The following is a 25,203-nucleotide window of genomic DNA, read 5'->3' as shown; positions in this document are numbered from 1 at the left end:
TACTTTATACCTGCAGGAAGGTAAATTAGCCACCGTCCTCCTCGTGGATGTTGTACTTTATACATATAGGGATGTAAATTAGCCACAGTCCTTCTTGTGGATGTTGTACTTTATACCTATAGGCAGGTAAATTAGCCACCGTCCTCCTCGTGGAAGTTGTACTTTATAACTATATGACGGTAAAGCATCCACCGTCCTCCTCGTGGATGTTGTTCCTGATACCTGGAGGAAGGTAAATTGGCCACCGTCCTCCTCCTGGATGTTGTACTTTATACCTGCAGGAAGGTAAATTACCCACCGTCCTCCTCGTGGATGTTGTTCCTGATACCTGTAGGAAGGTAAATTAGCCACCGTCCTCCTCGTGGATGTTGTACTTTACACATATAGGGATGCAAATTAGCCACCGTCCTCCTCATGGATGTTGTACTTTATACCTATAGGCAGGTAAATTACCCACCGTCCTCTTCGTGGATGTTGTACTTTATAACTATATGAAGGTAAAGCACCCACCGTCCTCCTCGTGGATGTTGTTCCTGATACCTGGAGGAAGGTAAATTAGCCACTGTCCTCCTCGTGGATGTTGTACTTTATACCTGCAGGAAGGTAAATTACCCACCGTCCTCCTCGTGGATGTTGTTCCTGATACCTGTAGGAGGTAAATTAGTCACCGTCCTCCTGGTGGATGTTGTACTTTATACCTATAGGAAAGTAAACTAGCCAACGTCGTCCTCATGGATGTTGTACTTTACACCTGCAGAAAGGTAAATTTGCCACCGTCCTCCTCGTGGATGTTGTACTTTACACCTGCAGGAAAGTAAATTAGTCACCGTCCTCCTCGTGGATGTTGTACTTTACACCTGCAGAAGGGTAAATTAGCCACCGTCCTCCTCATGGATGTTGTACTTCACACCTGCTGAAAGGTAAATTAGCCACTGTCCTCCTCATGGATGTTGTACTTCACACCTGCAGAATGGTAAATTAGCCACCGTCCTCCTCGTGGATGTTGTACTTTTTACATATAGGGATGTGAATTAGCCACCGTCCTCCTTGTGGATGTTGTACTTTATACCTATAGGCAGGTAAATTAGCCATCGCCCTCCTCGTGGATGTTGTACTTTATAACTATATGAAGGTAAAGCATCCACCGTCCTCCTCGTGGATGTTGTTCCTGATACCTGGAGGAAGGTAAATTAGCCACTGTCCTCCTCGTGGATGTTGTTCCTGATACCTGTAGGAAGGTAAATTAGTCACCGTCCTCCTCGTGGATGTTGTACTTTATACCTATAGGAAAGTAAACTAGCCAACGTCCTCCTCATGGATGTTGTACTTTACACCTGCAGAAAGGTAAATTAGTCACCGTCCTCCTCATGGATGTTGTACTTCACACCTGCAGAAAGGTAAATTAGCCACCGTCCTCCTCGTGGATGTTGTACTTTATACATATAGGGATGTGAATTAGCCACCGTCCTCCTTGTGGATGTTGTACTTTATACCTATAGGCAGGTAAATTAGCCACCGCCCTCCTCGTGGATGTTGTACTTTATAACTATATGAAGGTAAAGCATCCACCGTCCTCCTCGTGGATGTTGTTCCTGATACCTGGAGGAAGGTAAATTAGCCACTGTCCTCCTCGTGGATGTTGTACTTTATACCTGCAGGAAGGTAAATTACTCACCGCCCCCCTCGTGGGTGTTGTTCCTGACACCTGTGGGAAGGTAAATTAGTCACCGTCCTTCTCGTGGATGTTGTACTTTATACCTATAGGAAAGTAAACTAGCCAACGTCCTCCTCATGGATGTTGTACTTTACACCTGCAGAAAGGTAAATTAGTCACCGTCCTCCTCGTGGATGTTGTACTTTACACCTGCAGAAAGGTAAATTAGCCACCGTCCTCCTCGTGGATATTGTACTTTACACCTGCAGGAAAGTAAATTAGTCACCGTCCTCCTCGTGGATGTTGTACTTTACACCTGCAGAAAGGTAAATTAGCCACCGTCCTCCTCATGGAAATTGTACTTCAAAACCTGCAGAAAGGTAAATTAGCCACCGTCCTCCTCGTGGATGTTGTACTTCACACCTGCTGAAAGGTAAATTAGCCACTGTCCTCTTCATGGATGTTGTACTTCACACCTGCAGAATGGTAAATTCGCCACCGTCCTCCTCATGGATGTTGTACTCTACACCTACAGAAAGGTAAACTGGTCACCGTCCTCCTCGTGGATGTTGTACTTCACACCTGCTGAAAGGTAAATTAGCCACTGTCCTCTTCATGGATGTTGTACTTCACACCTGCAGAATGGTAAATTAGCCACCGTCCTCCTCATGGATGTTGTACTCTACACCTACAGAAAGGTAAATTAGTCACCGTCCTCCTCATGGATGTTGTACTTTACACCCGCAGAAAGGTAAATTAGCCACCGTTCTTCTCGTGGATGTTGTACTTTATACCTATAGGAAAGTAAACTAGCCAACGTCCTCCTCATGGATGTTGTACTTTACACCTGCAGAAGGGTAAATTAGTCATTGTCCTTCTCGTGGATGTTGTACTTTACACCTGCAGAAAGGTAAATTTGTCACCGTCCTCCTCGTGGATGTTGTACTTTACACCTGCAGGAACATGAATTATCCACCGTCCTCCTCATGGATGTTGTACTTCACACCTGCAGAAAGGTAAATTAGCCACTGTCCTTTTTGTGGATGTTGTACCTGATACCTGCAGAAAGGTAAATTAGTCACCGTCCTCCTCATGGATGTTGTACTTCACACCTGCAGAAAGGTAAATTAGCCACCGTCCTCCTCGTGGATGTTGTACTTTATACATATAGGGATGTAAATTAGCCACCGTCCTCTTTGTGGATGTTGTACTTTATACCTATAGGCAGGTAAATTAGCCACCGTCCTCCTCTTGGAAGTTGTACTTTATAACTATATGAAGGTAAAGCATCCACCGTCCTCCTCGAGGATGTCGTACCTTATACCTATAGGAAAGTAAACTAGCCAACGTCCTCCTCATGGATGTTGTACTTTACACCTGCAGAAAGGTAAATTAATCACCGTCCTTGTCGTGGATGTTGTACTATACACCTGCAGAAAGGTAAATTAGTCACCGTCCTCCTCATGGATGTTGTACTTCACACCTGCAGAAAGGTAAATTACCCACCGTCCTCCTCGTGGATGTTGTACCTTATACCTATAAGAAAGAAAACTAGCCAACGTCCTCCTCATGGATTTTGTACTTTATACCTGCAGGAAGGTAAATTAGCCACCGTCCTCCTCGTGGATGTTGTACTTTATACATATAGGGATGTAAATTAGCCACAGTCCTTCTTGTGGATGTTGTACTTTATACCTATAGGCAGGTAAATTAGCCACCGTCCTCCTCGTGGAAGTTGTACTTTATAACTATATGACGGTAAAGCATCCACCGTCCTCCTCGTGGATGTTGTTCCTGATACCTGGAGGAAGGTAAATTGGCCACCGTCCTCCTCCTGGATGTTGTACTTTATACCTGCAGGAAGGTAAATTACCCACCGTCCTCCTCGTGGATGTTGTTCCTGATACCTGTAGGAAGGTAAATTAGCCACCGTCCTCCTCGTGGATGTTGTACTTTACACATATAGGGATGCAAATTAGCCACCGTCCTCCTCATGGATGTTGTACTTTATACCTATAGGCAGGTAAATTACCCACCGTCCTCTTCGTGGATGTTGTACTTTATAACTATATGAAGGTAAAGCACCCACCGTCCTCCTCGTGGATGTTGTTCCTGATACCTGGAGGAAGGTAAATTAGCCACTGTCCTCCTCGTGGATGTTGTACTTTATACCTGCAGGAAGGTAAATTACCCACCGTCCTCCTCGTGGATGTTGTTCCTGATACCTGTAGGAAGGTAAATTAGTCACCGTCCTCCTGGTGGATGTTGTACTTTATACCTATAGGAAAGTAAACTAGCCAACGTCCTCCTCATGGATGTTGTACTTTACACCTGCAGAAAGGTAAATTTGCCACCGTCCTCCTCGTGGATGTTGTACTTTACACCTGCAGGAAAGTAAATTAGTCACCGTCCTCCTCATAGATGTTGTACTTTACACCTGCAGAAGGGTAAATTAGCCACCGTCCTCCTCATGGATGTTGTACTTCACACCTGCTGAAAGGTAAATTAGCCACTGTCCTCCTCATGGATGTTGTACTTCACACCTGTAGAATGGTAAATTAGCCACCGTCCTCCTCGTGGATGTTGTACTTTATACATATAGGGATGTGAATTAGCCACCGTCCTCCTTGTGGATGTTGTACTTTATACCTATAGGCAGGTAAATTAGCCATCGCCCTCCTCGTGGATGTTGTACTTTATAACTATATGAAGGTAAAGCATCCACCGTCCTCCTCGTGGATGTTGTTCCTGATACCTGGAGGAAGGTAAATTAGCCACTGTCCTCCTCGTGGATGTTGTTCCTGATACCTGTAGGAAGGTAAATTAGTCACCGTCCTCCTCGTGGATGTTGTACTTTATACCTATAGGAAAGTAAACTAGCCAACGTCCTCCTCATGGATGTTGTACTTTACACCTGCAGAAAGGTAAATTAGTCACCGTCCTCCTCATGGATGTTGTACTTCACACCTGCAGAAAGGTAAATTAGCCACCGTCCTCCTCGTGGATGTTGTACTTTATACATATAGGGATGTGAATTAGCCACCGTCCTCCTTGTGGATGTTGTACTTTATACCTATAGGCAGGTAAATTAGCCACCGCCCTCCTCGTGGATGTTGTACTTTATAACTATATGAAGGTAAAGCATCCACCGTCCTCCTCGTGGATGTTGTTCCTGATACCTGGAGGAAGGTAAATTAGCCACTGTCCTCCTCGTGGATGTTGTACTTTATACCTGCAGGAAGGTAAATTACTCACCGCCCCCCTCGTGGGTGTTGTTCCTGACACCTGTGGGAAGGTAAATTAGTCACCGTCCTTCTCGTGGATGTTGTACTTTATACCTATAGGAAAGTAAACTAGCCAACGTCCTCCTCATGGATGTTGTACTTTACACCTGCAGAAAGGTAAATTAGTCACCGTCCTCCTCGTGGATGTTGTACTTTACACCTGCAGAAAGGTAAATTAGCCACCGTCCTCCTCGTGGATATTGTACTTTACACCTGCAGGAAAGTAAATTAGTCACCGTCCTCCTCGTGGATGTTGTACTTTACACCTGCAGAAAGGTAAATTAGCCACCGTCCTCCTCATGGAAATTGTACTTCAAAACCTGCAGAAAGGTAAATTAGCCACCGTCCTCCTCGTGGATGTTGTACTTCACACCTGCTGAAAGGTAAATTAGCCACTGTCCTCTTCATGGATGTTGTACTTCACACCTGCAGAATGGTAAATTAGCCACCGTCCTCCTCATGGATGTTGTACTCTACACCTACAGAAAGGTAAACTGGTCACCGTCCTCCTCGTGGATGTTGTACTTCACACCTGCTGAAAGGTAAATTAGCCACTGTCCTCTTCATGGATGTTGTACTTCACACCTGCAGAATGGTAAATTAGCCACCGTCCTCCTCATGGATGTTGTACTCTACACCTACAGAAAGGTAAATTAGTCACCGTCCTCCTCATGGATGTTGTACTTTACACCCGCAGAAAGGTAAATTAGCAACCGTTCTTCTCGTGGATGTTGTACTTTATACCTATAGGAAAGTAAACTAGCCAACGTCCTCCTCATGGATGTTGTACTTTACACCTGCAGAAGGGTAAATTAGTCATTGTCCTTCTCGTGGATGTTGTACTTTACACCTGCAGAAAGGTAAATTTGTCACCGTCCTCCTCGTGGATGTTGTACTTTACACCTGCAGGAACATGAATTATCCACCGTCCTCCTCATGGATGTTGTACTTCACACCTGCAGAAAGGTAAATTAGCCACTGTCCTTTTTGTGAATGTTGTACCTGATACCTGCAGAAAGGTAAATTAGTCACCGTCCTCCTCATGGATGTTGTACTTCACACCTGCAGAAAGGTAAATTAGCCACCGTCCTCCTCATGGATGTTGTACTTTACACCTGAAGAAAGGTAAATTAGCCACCGTCCTCCTCATGGATGTTGTACTTCACACCTGCAGAATGGTAAATTAGCCACTGTCCTCCTCGTGGATGTTGTACTTTACACCTGCAGAAAGGTAAATTAGGCACCGTCCTCCTCGTGGATGTTGTACTTTACACCTGCAGAAAGGTAAATTAGCCACCGTCCTCCTCGTGGATGTTGTACATGATACCTGGAGGAAGGTAAATTAGCCACCGTCCTCCTCGTGGATGTTGTACTTTACACCTTCAGAAAGGTAAATTAGTCACCGTTCTCCTCGTGGATGTTGTACTTTACACCTGCAGAAAGGTAAATTAGCCACCGTCCTCCTCGTGGATGTTGTACATGATACCTGGAGGAAGGTAAATTAGCCACCGTCCTCCTCGTGGATGTTGTACTTTACACCTCCAGAAAGGTAAATTAGTCACCGTCCTCCTCGTGGATGTTGTACCTTATAACAGTAGGAAGGTAAATTAGCCACCGTCCACCTGGTGGATGTTTTTCCTGATACCTTCAGGAAGGTAAATTAGCCACCGTCCTCCTCGTGGATGTTGTACTCTATACCTGCAGGAAGTTAAATTAGCCACCATCCTCTTCATGGATGTTGTACTTTATACCTATATGAAGGTAAATTAGGCACATTTTATATAGATACCGGGGGAAAACCACCGTCTTGCCAAGTACCTGTATACTGTACAGTCCTACAGGCCTGTGAACCCCGTGTCGGGACAACGGGTATGGAGAGGCCGTGGGCTGTTGGGTCCTTATGATATAGAATACCTTGTCTTATTCATCATCTGTCTTCGATAGTTCGATAATTTATACCGATAATTTATAAGATACCTTGTCTTATTCATCATCTGTTGTCTATAGTTCGATTATTTTGGAGAAGCCCTGTAGTAAATAAAATTTAAGTTAATAGTATGAGATATACAGTGATATAATCCGTATGTCTTTTAGTGAACACAAATGTGTAACTATATCCCACTACTTTACATTTCGCGCCATATGTGTGGTCATGCGCACTACACCGTCCTCCTGATGGATGTCCGTTCTCCTGGTGGATGTACTTCCGTTCCCCTCGTGGATGTAGGCTGACGAGTACTGTTGAAATAAATAGGGAAAAGAATTCGGTCAAGCAAAGTACGAGCTATCAACAGCCCTGTGTATATCTTTACACCTTCATTTCTGTTATGAAACTATTTCTTCAAATTATAGAATATTGAAAATGGCCATGAACAGAGTTGGACCCCGGTTTGCTAGGGCGTTGACGACATTCTTTGCTCAGGAATGTAGGCGATGTCAAGGAACGGTGGCGGCTGCATGTATCCTTTTTTGAGTCGTAGATCAAACGTGAACTTTTGTGTTCGGTGAATTTGTGCACAGGGCCTGTATATTCTCACAGATTCCAGTAGATTTTGAATGTAAAATTATACCTTTAATGTATGGCTTCTTATTACGTCCACACTGTATTATATTTCGCATTCTGTTGCATTAGCAAGCCTTATAAAATAGAATTGATATACCGGTAGACCTACTCTAATATTGCTTAGCCAAAGTTATCAAGGTCCTGACGTATAAGGCATGTAAGGTCAGCCATGCAGCTGTCAGCTGTGATTTTTGATGACAAAAAGTGAAATGGGAAAATTGTAGGAAAATTCTATGATCATTTTCTTATAAAAAGACATCAACTATCATGACTATGAACTAAACTTGTATGATTAGCCACAACCATATGTTCAGATATCACAAAGTTTTTACTACTGATATCCCTCCCTTGGAACTCAGCACTGAGAGGTTACAACAAGGGAACAGGTCGGCCCTGTGTCAGTATAATGTGATTGGGTGGGGTGTCCTCCTGTCTGGTGTGTTTGGCATGATACTTCAGAGTATATACACTTACTGACTCCTCATTGTCATATGACTGAAAGATTGTAAATTACAATTATGTAAAAACACATTTACACAAAGAGCATTCCTATATTAAGTGAACAGTGGTTGAACAGTGTAGCTATATGATTATACAGTCACTAATTATTAATTTTATTGAAACACAAAAGCATTTTCATAACAACTTTGAGTTATGAAAGGTATACATTCAAGTATTTCTTTGACAAAAGTTCAGCTAAAGCTCTTGGTGGAGAGGAAAATCGCAGTAAATCTCAAATTTATGGTAGGTTTCATCTTACATTTTGAACATTACTTTGACTGTACACAAATTATGGAAGGAATGGATGTGATCTTACAGTATTTAACAGCAGGCTCCAGGATCATGAAGTGATCATAAACTTAAGTCAAAATTTCAAATCACTTTAAAATTGTTATTTCTGCTGTAACAAGGTCAAATTACAGCTCAGCAGCATAAATTCTGGGTAAGTTATTGCAGAACAAATTTCTGCTAAAATAATGAAAAGGAACATACCAAATTTAATGATTAAAATTTTGGCTTAAGCCTGATTGCTTTGGAGCAACATATTAAACACATTGAGTTACTCTATTCCCAGGAGATTGATTCTCTTACCTCCATTGGTAGTAAGGACCTCTTAATCAGCACATTGAAACTAATTCTTAGAGACCATGGGTGAAACTGGCATTCAAAACTTTGATTTATTTATTATTTATTTGATTGGTTTTTTATGCCATACTCAAGAATGTTTCACTTATATGATGGTGACCAACATTATGGTGGGAGGAAACCGAGCAGATCAAAACTTTGGGAGGAAAAATTCTCTGATAGACAGTCTTTTCACAGGACAGTTATATTTTGTACACATTTTTTAAACAGAGTGTTTAGTTTTAGCTATGTTGGACCTGATTAAAATATGATACTTTAGTTTCTCTTGAAATCTGTTTACAGTATCTCTGCAATCACTCCAATGGTAAATCGAAGACACAAGTATGCGAATGTCTTGTATAAAATAAGAATTGAAGCGTAACATTATTACATGCCTCTTTATGTCAATAAATAATGTAATATAATTCTGGAAAGTACATACTTAATTATACCTTTTTTGTTATTCGGGATAATGTCTCTGTATGTCCTGTATTCTTGTAGCAAAATTTGACTGGAGAGATGCCTTCAATCTGGAAAGTCAGTTGACAGAAGAGGAGATCATTGTCAGAGATCAGATCAGAGCATATTGTCAAGAGAAGCTAATGCCCAGGATCTTACTGGCCAACAGAAATGAAGGTGAGGTTTTAAGAGAGTTTATGTCAACTAAACGCAACTTATTAACCAGTAATCAAATTATTCATAAGGGACATTTAATAACAAAACATGCATATTTTGGCAATGTTGTGTAATGAAATGAATATCTTTGTTTGGACACGTTACCATTATCTATTCATAAGATATTACTGTTAGAAAAAAGAAATCCAACATATTTTATACCCAAATTGAACTTTGTAATGCAGTTTAGATTTAGAGCAATACTTTGTTGATCTAACTGGAGCTCCTAACATGGCTGTCTGAGAATTATAGTATTGAGGAATGAGCAGCTTGCATGGGTACTCCAGTCTGGGCAAAATAATCTTTATATATCTTCCATTGTAAAAGTGGCTTAAAAGTTAGACTCTCCAGTATCCCTGTTTAACTGTGTAAATTGTCGAGACTAAAATAGTGATGAGGATAAATTAATATATGTACATGTATGCAATGTCTGGAATGGAACAGGATTTTACATAGTGTATGCTATGATTTTACATAGTCCCATTGATGTAATATGTTTTAAAGTCTTTGGTATTGTTTCAAATACAGGTAATTATATTTGAATTTGTGTTCCAGTTTTTGATCCAGAGATAGTTCCTGAGATGGGTGAGTTGGGTGTGTTAGGTCCCACTATCAGCGGGTATGGATGTGCAGGTGTGTCCTCTGTAGCTTATGGGCTCATCACAAGAGAGGTAGAAAGGTGAGTTTTCTAGTGAAATTGATGTTTACATGTTAAGTGTCTGCAGTGATGGTTCCTGAGGCCTGAAATGACATTGAAAATGTTTTTACTGGTATTGTAATTATTAGCATTTTAATCTTGCCCAGTGCTTTGATTTTTGTTGATAGGGAAACCTTTTATGCTTGGAGATGAGCAAGCAAGTCTTATTTCGCAAGCCTTTATATGTTTTAGAGTGGACAGTAGTTATAGGTCTGCCATGAGCGTACAATCTTCTCTAGTGATGCATCCGATCAATACTTATGGAACAGATGCTCAGAAAGAAAAGTACCTACCAAAGTTAGGTAAGATATATGCAGGTCACGAACTTGAGTAGTATTGGTAAAACAATTTTCATTAGCTTTCTCCTCCATGTAGTGTCTGTGTGTAAAGTACAGTAACTTACTAGTGCTGCTCTAACTGATTGTATGCAATGCAATAATTGATCAAGGACGCTTGCACAGCCTAATGTTCATTTAGGCCACATGTATTCCATCAGTGTGTTGAGCACAGTCTGCATTGTTGACTAATGGCAAGTTTACCATTTAAAGATTGATGTAGAACATACATTCTGCTGATAAATTCAAAGCTTGTGAAATGTTCATTATTTGTTTGATCTGTGTTTCAGCCCGTGGAGAACTGATAGGCTGTTTTGGATTAACAGAGCCTAACCATGGTAGTGATCCATCTTCCATGGAAACCAAAGCAAGATATAATCCTTCCAGTAAAACTTACACACTAAATGGTGCAAAATCCTGGTGAGATGTAAATCTTTTATGTTAACCCATGCATTAGTAATGAAGGTGAATAAATGAACATGTATGTTTTCAGTTTTGATAAAAATAAAAGTCATAATACATTGTGTATAAACTTTTTAGTATCCTATATTTGATGTCTGTCATCATTGTTTCTTTTTCAAAATCTTTCCAGATTATCAGTCTTCCAATTCCAGTAAAATTGCACATTATTAATACAAATACCCATTACTTTTAATCATTGTTTGACAGTGTCAAGATGTCGTAGACATATTGTTATTACAAATGTTGACCTATGTGAATTTCCGACTGTATAACTGGTTTTGTGTTTATGTCTATGGCAGGATCACAAACTCACCCATAGCGGATGTTTTTGTGGTGTGGGGTAAAAGTGAAGCCCATGACCACAAAATTAAGGGCTTTATATTGGAGAAGGGAATGGCTGGTTTGTCTACACCAAAGATTGAGGGAAAGTTTTCTTTGAGGGCTAGTATCACAGGGCAGATAGTCATGGAGGATGTAGAAGTGCCCGAAGACAATTTGTTACCTGGAGTCTCCGGTTTAGCTGTAAGTTCACAAAGGTTGTATAAGCAGTGTTATTATAGTGTCCAAGAAAATTAAGGAGAACAGAGCATATGAATGTAGAGTGGAAGAGGAGATATTTTAACACATCAAACCTTGAAATAATTTTTTAAATTTGTGCAGGACATAATACCAAATCTTCCAGCTATTTACATTATTGAAAGTTACAATTTTATTTACCTGGCAGTTTTGTCCTGTCATGAACAGGTAAACCTGTCAAAATAATATTTGGTGCAGGACATTGTCTTTCTCAGGCTTGCACAGGATCATATTTCTGTACATTTCATTTTATATTTTACTGTTGCCTGCATATAATTGAAAGTGTTTGTTAACCACTGGTTAAGTCAGAAATCTGGCCACATCAAACTAAGTCAAGGAATCTAAAGCTAAATCTTAAAATAATGCTGTGATTTTGTTGAAGAGCTCATTTGGATGTTTGAATAATGCTGTGATTTTGTTGAATGGCTCATTTGGATGTTTGAATAATGCTGTGATTTTGTTGAAAGGTGCATTTGGATATTTGAATAATGCTGTGATTTTGTTGAAGGGCCCATTTGGATGTTTGAATAATGCTCGATATGGCATTGCCTGGGGTACTCTTGGAGCTGCCGAATTTTGTTTGGAACAGGCAAGACAGTACACTCTGGATCGGTGAGTGTCATTGTTATGCATATTATAAGGAAAAGGATGGGGAAAGTTGAAAATTTGGGCCAGCAAGTAGTTTTTAGGATTTGCCTTTTCAGATGGCTGGATTATGCCAGGTTACTCCAGATTGGACATGAAACAGTCAGGTTCTCCCATAGTATGCAGTATCAGGAGTGATCTTGTCTAGCAGTTGAGGCACATCTCACCAAGCTGTCTTGTGTACATACACATGTGCCTAGTGTAACTCCCTTGGCTTCATATGGAAAAGATATCTATCACCATGCATTTGACATGTTGTTATGACATCTGGGCAAGACAAGTCCCAGATAGCAGATAGGTCACACAAGTTTAACTTTTTTATGTTACGAGCAGAATGAATCTTTTTTTCAATGTCTGAGGAAGATATAAAAATTAATACAAAACTAAAAAATACTTTTTATTTTTTTTACATACTTACTTGATTGGAAAACAGGAATATCATCAATAAACATTAAGATCGGAAAAGGATGATTTTTAGTGTTGGCTCGCCCGTAAAATGTGAAATGAAATTATTATGATCTTAATTGAGTTTGACAAAGGCAATCATGCAGTGATGTGCATCAGTGTAACACGAATGACAAACAGACTGAAAACAATATGCCAATATTGTGCAAATCATTGTTTAAACAATGTTTCTAAACCCAATACTTCATAGTAGTGTTGACTATTCAAAGTGAGGAGGCCTCTGTGGCCGAGGGAATCGGCGTGCCAGCGAGGCGCAATGATCTAGAACCCTCTCAACAGAGCAGTTGCTGTGAGTTCAAGTCCAACTGATGCTGGCTTCCTCTACGGCTGTACATGAGAAGGTCTGCCTGCAAGAAGTCTACATTTACATTTGTCTGGTTTCCTTTCACCATAATGCTGACTGCTGTAATATGGGTGAGTTATTCTTCAGTCTGGCATTGAACATCTTTCATAGAAATAAATAAATAAGTAAATAGTGGATATAAGTACATGTACTTCATTAATAATAAGGTGCTGCTCCATTACACACACGCTTAAGTTATCACTTTGGTTTTGCAGAAAACAATTCAACCGTCCTTTGGCCAACAACCAGCTTATGCAAAAGAAAATGGCAGACATGCTGACTGAAATTTCTCTAGGCCTTCAGTCCTGTATTCAGGTTGGCCGTTTAAAAGATGAAGGAAGGTATGAAGTTGAACTTTATACCAGAAATGTAAAAGATAAAATTTCTACAAAAACATGGTTTGTATCACTACCAATTGTTGTCCTGTTGAATGGGATCTTTGCTAACCTAACATCTGTCTACATTAACCTATTTCATATGCCATTGTATATGTAAAAGAATCTAATTTAAAGAGCATTTATTTATATTTGTCCTTTTTCAGTATGTTTGAAATTTGTAATTTAATGTCTTGAACAGATCAACAGCTCAGGTACGAGTTACATGAATGTTTTATATTATGGCCCCATTTCAACTTACAACAATGTACTCTTAGCTCTTGATTCATAAGAGAAAATAAAGATTTATAGATAATAAAGATTTATAGATAAACACCCTGGATTTTATTTCAGAGCATCTCCAGAAATGATATCAATGATCAAGCGTAACTCTTGTGGCAAATCCTTGGACATTGCTCGAGTGGCCAGGGACATGTTAGGAGGGAATGGAATATCTGATGAGTACCATATCATCCGACATGTCATGAATTTAGAAGCTGTCAACACATATGAAGGTTAGTCATTTTGCCTTGAATTGAAATGAAATTCATTTGCCTCTCTGGTCAAGGGAGACAATTGTACAATTACCACATGGCCCAGAAGTATGGATACTATATATTTTGATACCCATTAGGAAGTATATTTAATCCCAGATTTAATCTCACACACTATGTTATTATATTGGAACTGTTTAATACTTTATCTTCCTGCTAGTTGATTGGGTACCATCATATGATATAAATATATATATAAAAGTTACATTTGTTATTAACCAGGTACACATGATATCCACGCCTTGATATTGGGACGGGCCATTACCGGACTGCAGGCATTTACAGGATAGAGGCTTGTAACACGGAAGTCAGCTATGAAAGGATGACAAGCGTGGTCAATAGAACTCTAAAGAAACTGAACTTTTTTTTGTCTCTTGTCTGACTTACCAGGTTTCTGAAAACATTCAGCAGGAAGTGAACAAAAAAAAACAGTAAATGTAAATATGTTGTCTAGTCAAGTAGAGCTGTCAGACATCTAGAGGTGAAAAAAGCACAGAAGAGTAAACCTTTTGAGTTAGAGGTCTGTTTATGTGATGTTAAAAAAGGCAGTGAAATTAAGCCCATGGAACATTTTATTGTGGGGTTTTGGAAGATTTTGAGATGATTTCTGTTTCAGTTTTTCTATTTCTCACATATTTATCAGTTGAACTCTAAATAATAACTTTTGGAGTGTGAGTGTACAGCTGATCAAGTAATGAGGTTTATATTTGTATGTATATGTATTGCTCATAAAGTATTGCTTGTTTTCTGGCAGAATAAGTGGCATCAAACAGGGAAAAATCATTCTTCTTCCTTCTAAATGACAGTGTTAAATACTGATAGTGGTATTTTAAATACTGATGGTGGTATTTTGTATTCATTTACCCCACCCACCCCAAGCAGGTTAGTTACATTTATCCCAATGCATTTTTTTTAGATGTACACTAGTTAAGTGGTAGTTACCTATTTAAACCATGCTCATTATTTGACAGAGACAAGAAAACCAAAATGTACATGAAGTTGTAAGTTGTGACATTGTATTTCACAAATGTACCTACGTGTATTATGTGTGAATGTCAAAAATTGGCAGATCTATTTTCAACTAGGAAGACTACTCTAGGATACTATCTCTTATAAACTAAGCCATAATCTGCCTTTAGTGTTCGGCTGATGCATTTGTAGCTCTCAGTGTGAACATTTAGTGGTTGGTAATCGTTTTCAAATTTTTCTTCCCTGGCAGTTAAGTAACTTTCCCCGTTCAGATCTTACCATGTTATGATAGATTGACATTCAAGGTGTACTTAAGGGAAATACATGTATATCTTGAACGTTTGTTAAGAAATTTATTGTATTCCACAGTACCACTGGATTGTACGTGTATTTCTTTTTTTAAAAGAAAACTGTTTTCAGTTTTCAGTTATGTTAAAATGTTTGTCCAAACTGCAGATAGTTGAGGGGTTTCCCCATGGCACTGCCTAGTTTCCTCCCATCATAATGCTGGCCGCTGTTGTATAAGTGACATACTCTTGAGTTTGACGTAAAAGACAAGTCAAAAAGAAAAAATATGTAAATATATATATTATTATCATCCCATTTTAGTGAACGCTATTATGGACATCTGCGTTTTCTACAGTAATATGACGATAAATATTTGCATCACTACGAGGGTAGCACAGCTTATAAATTTAGTCACAAATAATATGCTTGTACAGGACTTAAATTTCCAGAAACAGGTTTATATGTTGTTGCTAATACTCATATATAATTAGCCTTCCTCTTTGGTATTGAAGGAGGAAAGTGTATAATGTCATCTTTACATCCATCAGGTTTCAACTGAATACACCGTGCTTTACTGTCACAGCTATAGTGAATTTGGGCTTACTTGAGTGCGTCTGAGACAGCAATATAACAAATGAAATTTGTTATACTATACATTTGATACAAAAATTATACAGTATTAAATGTCAGATCCTTTGTACATGTATTATATATCATATGGCATGATAAATACTGTGATGGCAGATGTCATGCTTTAATGAGATGAACTTTGTGGTCATATTTTTGTGGAAAACAAATGTGTGAAATGGAGGGGGACATTTTACCAGATGAAATAACCTACATGAAGTATGCACATAAATACATCCATAGCCAAGTATATCTTGCCCTTGATTTATTTGCATGGGTTTACAAATACAACTCCCCTTGTAACTGCTGTAACCATGCAGTAGTAAATATTCTTGTGGCACATGTATTACCTGTAAATTCTTCTCATGTAGAGTACCTGGTATCTTAATAAAACATGATGTCAAGATACATTTAGTTAATGAATTGAATGGGTTTGCGGTCAACTACATTTTATGTTGCATTGGAACCAGTAATGTATCATATTGAGGGTGGTGCATCATACAGCTACTGATGTAGCTTTAACCAACATATTTTGAAAATGTGCTAGGTTTGACTTAAATATGTTGTATTTTGGTTAAGCACCTGCTATTAATCTGGCTGCATTTACATACAGTACAAACTTATAACTTGATCTATAATTTATGCAGCCAAAATTTATCTAAGTGTTCTGATCTTGTTTTCTATAAAAATAAAAGTGAAAAGAGTGAGCTAAATGTGAGCTATATCTACCTTGCTTAAAAGCATATAGCTCAGCTGTTCATCTAGCTATACTTCAGGTACACCTCAGACATTCAGTTTTTTTACCTAGTCTTTTTTTCCAGATGTTAATTTGCAAAATTGGCACTACCTCCGATACACCTTCAGGGTATCCCACATACGCCACAAGTATACCTCAGGCACACCTCAGGCCAGACCTCAATGGTCCACCTCATATGTCCCTCAAGCCATACCTCCAGTATACCTTATTAGGGTGAAGGTAGGTGAATGCACCCCGTTTTACTTCTAGGATATAGGTCTAGGTACAATACCCATTTCCGACATATATTAATATCAGAACTTGAAACTTAATCGTAACATTGGAAACTGTATTGCAACTGGACGCGAAGAATTAGAACACATTTTACATTTGTGGCGTTGAGGTGAACTTACCAGTTTTGTAGCAACAGTTAGTCCCCCTTATAGAGATCTTTGGTGAAAGGAGAGAAAATAAGCTAAGAACAACAACGAAGTGTATTTAGTTTAATTGTTGATCTTAGTTTCTAGTGACACAAGTAACAAAACCTTGAAATTAACTTTAAAGGGATTAGACCATGATGTACGTATGCGCATGTTTTATATTGTCAAATGTTTTGAGGCTGGCAGTACGGCGCGTCACTTTGAACATTACCAAAAAATTCTCGCCCTCACGCGGCCTTCGAAAAAAATTGCATCACTCTTAAACTTATCAGCAAATCGATAGAGTAACAAGCGTGACTGCAAACTTACTGTCATTGGGACCGTCTTGACGAATGCTTTTTGTCTCAAACGTCTTGAAAATACTTGGCAGCTGTATTAGATATTTTAAATGGTGTGCCGTTGGTTCTGAGCGAATACATCGTTTTGAAGCTTTAGTCCCTGTCTGACAGGAAAAACGATGCCTTAACCTTTACTCCTTCACCAGTAATCAGAATTATAAAACACAGGGTCATACCTGTAAAAGTGTAGACCTATATGATAGAGTTTATGACAATATGTATGTTATAGTTTTGACTTGAAAACTGAGTCGACCGAGGAGCCTCTCACCAATACGTAAGAATACTTGTGAGTTAAAGTCCAGCTTATGCTGGCTTCATCGTGGGCAATGTGGGAATGTCTGCTAGCAATCTGCAGACAATCTGGGTTCCCTTGGGCTCTGCCCAGTTTCCTTCAACCATAATGCTGGCTGCTGATGTATCAGTGATATATTCTTGAGTGTGATGTACATGGGTCAAAGAAAATAAATAAATTGAAATAATCATATCGCCATGTCATATCGTCAGCATGACATGGTTTTTGAAAAAGAGGATGAAAACATACCCATATTGCTGGACAAAATTATTTGGTGTATAGCCAGCCAATACTGCTCATATCTAGAAAGTATTTACTGCATAAACCTATGGGTTCCAGCACCCACTGTGAGTTCAAGTCATCTCATGCCAGCTTCCCCTCCGGCTTTACATGGAAAGGTCTGACAGCAACTTGCGGATGGTCATGGGTTTCCACTCACCAAAATGCTGGCCGCCGTCATATAAGAGAAAAATATTCTTCAGTACGGCGTAAAAAAACCAATAAAATAAATAAATAAATGAATAAAATAAATATGGGTTCCTGACACTTTCTTTCTTACTGTTGATCACTTAGAAATGTACAGATAAGAAATCCAGCAACAGTAAAAAAATAATAAACCAATAAAAAAGAAATCATGTGAAATACAAGTTGAAGGTACTGTGCACAACTTGAAACATGTCTACTAAGGATTCTGTGTGATAAAAGAAAATATATACAATAAAAAAATACAATCAAATAACATACAGATGCGTGTAGTATAAATTATTACTGGGTATGACTTATCTGAAGTTGGGCTATGATTGGACTGAAGCTGGGTACGACTTGGGCTGAGTATATTGATTATGTAAGACTAAATCTGATCCCCATAAGACAATACATGTAGCCTACATGTATTTAATTTGTATCCATAACACTGACTTACCATGCATACATGTATGTAATTTTTGGATTGTAGGTTTAGGGAGTGCTGAATTGCATTCTCACATTATACACTAGCATTTGTGTCAAGGCCTGATGTTAAAACAACTATAACACATTTAAGGTGTCCGATTTAGTCTAAAGCTTAAGGTCATTTATTTTTACATTATAACAATACTGTTATGCTACACTTTTTCATGATACATATTTTTAAATTTTTTTTCAGAGGAAATGAAAAGCAAGGATAGACTTCCTTGTGGTGTGATATGCATGAAGGCTAGATTGTGACATTTAGAGAAGGATGATGTTCAGTTTGAGCCGTTGTGGTCTTTGCATGTGTGTGCAGAGACCAGTACTTCTATTGGCACAGAAGAGGCATTACGCGATCCCGGATGAAAAGAGAGGCATGCCTTTGTACTGCGATAGTCCATTTGGTGTAGAAGCTTCTGAGATTATAGATGTCAGAACACCAAATGAATTTGAGGTGGATCATATTCCCAAGGCAGTCAACCTGCCTGTTTTAAGACAGTCTGAACATCATGAAGTCGGCTGCCTATATAAATGCAATCAGTTCAGGGCGAGGAAACTGGGAGCAGAAATTATATCTAAAAATATCAGTGGATTTCTCTCCAGTCACTTCATTGATAAAGAAAGTGATTACCATCCATTAATCTATTGCTTTAGAGGTGGCCAGCGGTCATTGAGCTTGGCTTTAGTCCTATCTCAAATTGGCTTCAAAGTTTCAGTCTTGAAGGGTGGCTACAAGAATTACAGGAAGCTGGTTCAGGAACAATTGAAAGAGCTCCCTAAAGGGTTTAATTTTAATGTTATATCAGGTCAGTATACATCTTTCTTTAATGCAAAATAAATAAATCACTGCACCTAAATTTAAATTCTAAACAGAGTATTACATGGTAAACATTGTGGCGATTGAGACAATTTGTCTGATGGAAAAAATATTAATGATTTATGCTGAATACATGTATTTTAAAAATCTCTTTCTCTTTATACTGAATAAGTTCAGTGTCAGTGTTGGGTTGAACTAATGGACATTGCTAGACTTAAAGATGCCCTGATGGTAAGTGATTTAGTTGGGTTGGTCATTACATCCCTTTTATATTAAGCCTTACAGAATATAGACTTTGGGTGAGGTATGAAGGAAACAATAATTGTGACTACATGTGTATAATTTATTCACAGGGCTCACTGGATCTGGGAAAACTTTGTTGCTTCACACGTTGCATCAGCATGGAGAACAGGTATTGGATCTGGAAGCACTAGCCAACCACAGGGGATCAGTGTTAGGTTTAGAACCTGGTGTATGCCAACCCTCACAAAAGTACTGGGAGTCTCTCCTAAGAGATAGGCTGTCAAGTTTTGACGTTAGCCGCCCAGTGTGGGTGGAATCAGAGGGTCGAGGTATTGGCAGGTGTTTTATACCCGAGGAGATGTTTAAAGCCATGTGTTGTAATAGTAGGAAGTATGTTATCATACTACCATTGGATAAAAGAATTCATCATATCATATCAGAGTACAGGTTCTGGACTGTCCAGAAAGAGGATACTATTACATGCATAACCAACCTTAAAAAGTTTCACAGAGATAAGAAAATTGAACATTGGTGTGAGCTTGTGAGAAAGGAGCAGTGGGAAGACTTTGTGAAGGACATACTGACAGAGCATTATGATAAAGCTTACTCCCATAGTCAGAAAAAGATGCTCAGCAGGTCCTGTGATAACTCTGTGGAAGAATTATTGATTCCCGACCTGACTCCTGGCACGCTATCAGATTTGGTAAAGAGGATTGTGTAACCACTGCTGAATAGGCAGTTTTCCAGTCATCATGTAATAAAATGTTTATTTTCAGTGAAAGCAAAGTAACCCCATTCAGTTTTATTCCGTTGATCAGGAGTTTTGTGAATGTAAGTAATTTGTCTTTGTTTCATTTCTTAATATGTCTTCATAGACAAAAGGGAGTACAAGAGATCTCCATATTATGAAGTTGGAGTATCCGTAAACTCAACAATAAATTGTGAGAAATTTATACCTTAATTCTTGAATAGTAACAAAAACAAGTGCATTTTACAAAATAAATATTAAAGCCTGTGCTGGTAAAGGAAGGCTGAGAAGTACAATTTAAAGCAAAAAGTATTGTTCTTTGGAAAAAGCAACATGAATTTCATTCAAATGATATTCTAGATCATGCACATCTGGGACTTCACTCACTCAATAATAAGTGAAGATGTGGGCGACTTTGACCTAATGGGGGCATAGTTAAAGTATATTTAACAGACCAATCTGCACAGCAAACCCCATGTAAAGTGTGTCGTCGTGAAGCAGGAGTATTGTGTAAAGTGCCATGGTAAATAAGCGGTAGAGGCAAGGTAAAACTTGCAGGCGCAAGTAATTCTCTGATGTCAAATTAAGCACTTCATGTTTTAAATGGCTCTCAACAGATATCTTTATATGGACACGTTTACATAGGCCTTCTCCACCATCACAGGGCCCGGGTCAGAACACCTATTTCTGTACATGCAGTATGTATGTTGGATGGAGGGGGCCTCCGTGGGTCAGTTGGTTAGCGTGCTAGCGCAGCATAATGACACAGTATCCTCTCCGTAATGCAATTGTTGTGAGTTCAAATCCAGTCCATGCTGGCTTCCACTCTGGCCGTACGTGGGAAGGTTTGCCGGCAACCAGTGGATGGTTGTATTCTCCCACCATAATGCTGGCTGTCGACGTATAAGTGAAATGTTCATGAGTACGGCGTTAAACAACAATCAGATAAATAAATAAATATATTGGATGGAGTAAAAGTGTATACATTTAGAAAAACCATGCATCTGCGCCCAATCACCACTTCTTACTCCCCAATGCAAACCTGTATAATAATTTTATACATGCATGTTTTGATTGATCACAAATCCTGTCGCGACTTCGAACGTTTTACCGCTAGATCTGCTACGCATTACCAGTTATACCCCCCCCCCATCCCCACCCCCATTGATGATACAAAGGCAGGCCTACAGGTCATTTATAGAAAGGATAGTCTATGGGCCTACAAAGGACTCCGTGTGCAAGTATTCAGAGCGTTTCGATCTTTTTAGGTCGCGGTCCAATTTTATTGAGAACGTTCTATTTATATTATAAATAGGCCTAACGTGGATAGGCCCGTTTAGATGGGCGTATGTATGAGTCCCACTGTTGATTATTTTGGAGAATCATTCATCATGAAATGATACCGGCAGAGGTCAGAAGAGCTGATCCGCTCGCCAAGCCCCTTCCACCGCTTGAATGAAGGAGAAATGTAGACGGGACCTTATAAATGCTTTTTGTGAGGAATACTTCAAGCCGAAATTTCAAAGCCCGGTAAACAGATGGCAAAAAGGTTGTAGACAGACATTTCAGTGCTTTGAACGATATTGTCTGGAAATTAATTTTGGGGGAATGTAATTGGGAAAGGACAGTGCATGTGTCAACCCACAGAGTGAGCGGGATGTACTTTAAGCACTATGGGAATGGAACATCCCTCATAACCATGCACCAGACATGCGAGGCACGCGGTCAATCTCTGCCGTCGCTTGTCTGGTTTTTACTCTCTGCTGTAAGTCTTGTATCCATTTCCTTCATCGACAGAATTGAACGCCATTTCTGCTTGCAGCAAGGTTTTCCTTTGCTCACATATGTATGATGCTGTCTCACTAGAACAAAGTGGCGATGATACCTCCCACGGGGCACACAGTAGCAGTATACGGCACACGTGGTAGCAGTGTACGACATATATACGGAGAGCGAGAGAATTAAGACACAAATGAGCCTTCTCAGCTTTCTACATCTGTATCACGACTGCAGTTTCGAATAATCTTGTTCTTATCAAGGAATGAAGTATAACAGTTCGACAAGCTTTATATGTGGGCATGTTTCCAGGGAGTAAATGGTCACTGAGACAATAAATTTTTTAGCTTTAGCATGTAGGGACATGCTAAAGCGTTGTGAACAGCTATACACAGAGATCAATAAAGATAATACTAATCTTTATAAATTAGTGTAATATCAAACAATATAATGCAGTTCATTATATGCATTAAACATAGCATTCTTAAATAATGTATAACAATGCATGGATAATTAATACACAGGTGTGGTCAAATGGTCGAGACCTATGGCTGATGAATTCTATATCTTTTACATATATAAAAGAATGAATGAGTGAATGATTAGTGCCTAACGTTATATATATATATATATATATATATATATATATATATATATAATAAATAAATGATCAGAGACAACATATAATGGCACAGAGTAAAATAAAACGGACGTTTGTACATTTTATTGCATAAATCTGGAGAAAACAAAATGGCCACGTAGTAAAAAAAGTTATTCAAGGTTTCGAAAGCTCACCCTCATTTTTTATTATTTATGAAGTCGTGTATGCCTGAAAACAGAAACTGTCAGCATCTGTTATGATATATATTTGGTCAACGTCACAGATAATATGAGATCTGAATTCAGTTAATACAAAAATGATAAATAACCAAGATATATGTGTGAGCTTTGTCTGATTTCCTGAGCTTTAAGCATGCAAATCTCTGAATTGTTCACATTTTACACGAAGCATTAGACATTGTCTTCTTACATGACGTGTTAGTCTTCTGTATTTATATTTTATAATGGAAACTAAGTTGAAAGTGTGTTAAATTTCATATCAATTACCAAAGAACTATTATTTATAGAACATTTGCAAATGGTAAAATACATATTTGATCTCAAGACAAGAACAGAAATACCTTGGGGGTATAGTATATACCTCAGCAGACATCCCTGTTGACATATAATGAAAAAAAAATCATTCACTGCCGATGCATTAGGTAAAATACGTTGATTCTAGACAGCAATAAGCATGCGTGGCTCGTAAACAAAAGTTTCAGTTGAGAATTAAGTAAGTAAAGTGATGCGCCATGATTACGGTTAAAGAGCTATTTGAACCACTCAACAGGACCATTAACTGCACACGCATAAAATGTGTCACTGATCTGTGTGGCAATATACGGAGATTGAACAGAATGGTTATACGACTGCGGTATATAGGGATGGATGTACAGAAGCTGAAGTATCCATAACCCCACGTTATATATATTAATAACAGGTACAGTCCCGGTTAAAACCCGGTTGGTTTGGCTAACCACATAAGCTTAAGATACAATATTCACCTGGCACCCGTGAGTTCCATCCAACGTGGGATGGGCGATGAAGCAGTTATGAAAACAGTAGGCCTACATTGCGCGGATGCTGATTTGCTTTGTGGAAAAGACATCGCGACGTGATTAACAGACAACAGCGATTCGTTTTTGCCAACAAAGGAAACGTGTTTCTGTTTGTTATTATCAAGATAATTGATTTCATCGGGTGACAATTCTAATTCAAGTGAATCTGCGAATAGAGAAACGCCCACAGTCTGAGCTGTGCCGGGGATTGGCAAGGTCTGCAGAGGTTCTCCAGTCCTCAAATCATGCACCCTGACTTCATACTTCACAGACACTATGGTTTCTCGTTCTCAGTATGTAATGACACAGTGGCAACACCCTTGATTCCAAATGGGTTTCGTCTTTCAAGAAGAACCTATCACTGAGGCATTCCCCGAGACCCCAACTGTGAAAGTCTCGCAGTGTAGCAGTTCAAGAGACCCCTTGTCCGATGGTAAGCATCTATGTATTGGTGGTGGGGACGCTGATGCGTTTTTTTGGTAATAGGTACTGCCATATCAGACGCGCCTTGTTCTTTACTCTTATCAATTATAGCTTTAAAAGTAATCCAAGACGTTTGATTTGGGGACTGTTAAGGGTTTTGGATCCTGTAAAAATCTGGGAAAATGCTTTGAATTCGGACTCGAATATTGGAAGGTATTTCACAAACGTCGTGACATTTCCACGAATTCGCGATATAAAATAATCCCCCTGGTCTATTTTGCATTTTCATCCAAGGTATCCATGGGCAGGTGCGAGTCCAGTATATGTTTCCAGGGACTGATGATCTATCATTGTCGTATGAATCTTGTATCCAGGACGAGGTGACAAACGTTTCAGAGGCAACGTACCACTCCCCCGTTGAATGATCAGGGTAATCAGAGGGGTTTAAGGGGTTAGGATAGCGTAAAGGGACCGTTTGTTGAAACACAGCAAGTTCACCGTCCACACAGTGTTGTTGGGGGGACGCGTGAATGCGGCAAATAGCGGTATATTGACCGGATCATTGTATGTATGAGTAACTTCGTTCTCTTCACCAGTAAATGGGTTAACCCACTTGTTCAAGATTCTGCCCGTGATGTGATCTTCGAAAAACAAAACTTCTTTGGTGTTCAACATGTACTTGTCGCTGTTTGTCTGAAACAGCCTGCCTTTGTTGACACCGATTATGTTGAACAGTTTCTGTGCAGATTCGCCAGGAATATTGCTGTAAACACTACCCGTTATGACAAAATATTCGTACTTCTCGGGAGATTCGTCCAAGGTTAGCCTTACCCTCAACATTGCCTGAAGATGTTCCATCCTTCTTTGCGCTTCGTCTGCAAAGGAGAAAAGATAGAACTGGGTTAATTGGTATATATATAAACTGTCCTGTTGTGCAGATCAAGCATGCATAAACCTTGTGTGTTCCTGCAGGAAAATCGCCGGATGTAAACATGAAAGTCTGCATGATTACCTGTAGTCTGCACTGTAATGCGAAAACAGCGGCTAGTTCTCTATTTTAAAAGTTTCAAAGAAGTAATTTCGTACTCAGTTGTTATATTTTTATCTGTCTATATTTCGTGATAGTATAACATGTATGTAGGTATGGT

General features: G+C 39.2%; 2 protein-coding genes across 2 annotated transcripts; both read left to right on the top strand.

The window, feature by feature from the left end:
* The first annotated feature begins 5,851 nt into the window (after positions 1 to 5,851).
* On the top strand, positions 5,852 to 16,347 carry LOC135470906 (glutaryl-CoA dehydrogenase, mitochondrial-like). Its single transcript, XM_064749954.1, has 11 exons — positions 5,852 to 5,904; positions 8,133 to 8,245; positions 9,128 to 9,262; positions 9,857 to 9,980; positions 10,191 to 10,300; positions 10,624 to 10,753; positions 11,095 to 11,317; positions 11,880 to 11,983; positions 13,040 to 13,165; positions 13,553 to 13,713; positions 13,975 to 16,347. Exons 1-11 carry the CDS (start codon positions 5,852 to 5,854, stop codon positions 14,040 to 14,042), a joined length of 1,347 nt encoding a protein of 448 aa, XP_064606024.1. The 3' UTR covers positions 14,043 to 16,347.
* Positions 16,348 to 16,835: 488 nt separating this feature from the next.
* Positions 16,836 to 20,238, top strand: LOC135471648 (tRNA 2-selenouridine synthase-like). Its single transcript, XM_064750956.1, has 3 exons — positions 16,836 to 16,951; positions 18,587 to 19,196; positions 19,561 to 20,238. The coding sequence occupies exons 2-3, from the start codon at positions 18,662 to 18,664 to the stop codon at positions 20,169 to 20,171; spliced, it is 1,146 nt and encodes a 381-aa protein (XP_064607026.1). The 5' UTR covers positions 16,836 to 16,951; positions 18,587 to 18,661; the 3' UTR covers positions 20,172 to 20,238.
* The last annotated feature ends 4,965 nt before the right edge of the window (positions 20,239 to 25,203 follow it).

This window comes from Liolophura sinensis, chromosome 7 (assembly GCF_032854445.1).
Source record: "Liolophura sinensis isolate JHLJ2023 chromosome 7, CUHK_Ljap_v2, whole genome shotgun sequence".
Lineage (NCBI taxonomy): Eukaryota > Metazoa > Mollusca > Polyplacophora > Chitonida > Chitonidae > Liolophura > Liolophura sinensis.
Note: the sequence above shows the minus strand (reverse complement) of the source record. Positions and strands in the feature narration are given on the sequence as shown.

Coding starts and splice junctions, on each gene's coding strand:
- LOC135470906 (XM_064749954.1), top strand. CDS start 5,852: ATGAATTATCCACCGTCCTCCTCATGGATGTTGTACTTCACACCTGCA. Junction 8,246..9,127: donor CAGTAAATCTCAAATTTATG/GTAGGTTTCATC, acceptor GTATTCTTGTAG/CAAAATTTGACTGGAGAGAT. Junction 11,984..13,039: donor AGACAGTACACTCTGGATCG/GTGAGTGTCATT, acceptor TTGGTTTTGCAG/AAAACAATTCAACCGTCCTT.
- LOC135471648 (XM_064750956.1), top strand. CDS start 18,662: ATGATGTTCAGTTTGAGCCGTTGTGGTCTTTGCATGTGTGTGCAGAGA. Junction 19,197..19,560: donor TAATTTTAATGTTATATCAG/GTCAGTATACAT, acceptor ATTTATTCACAG/GGCTCACTGGATCTGGGAAA.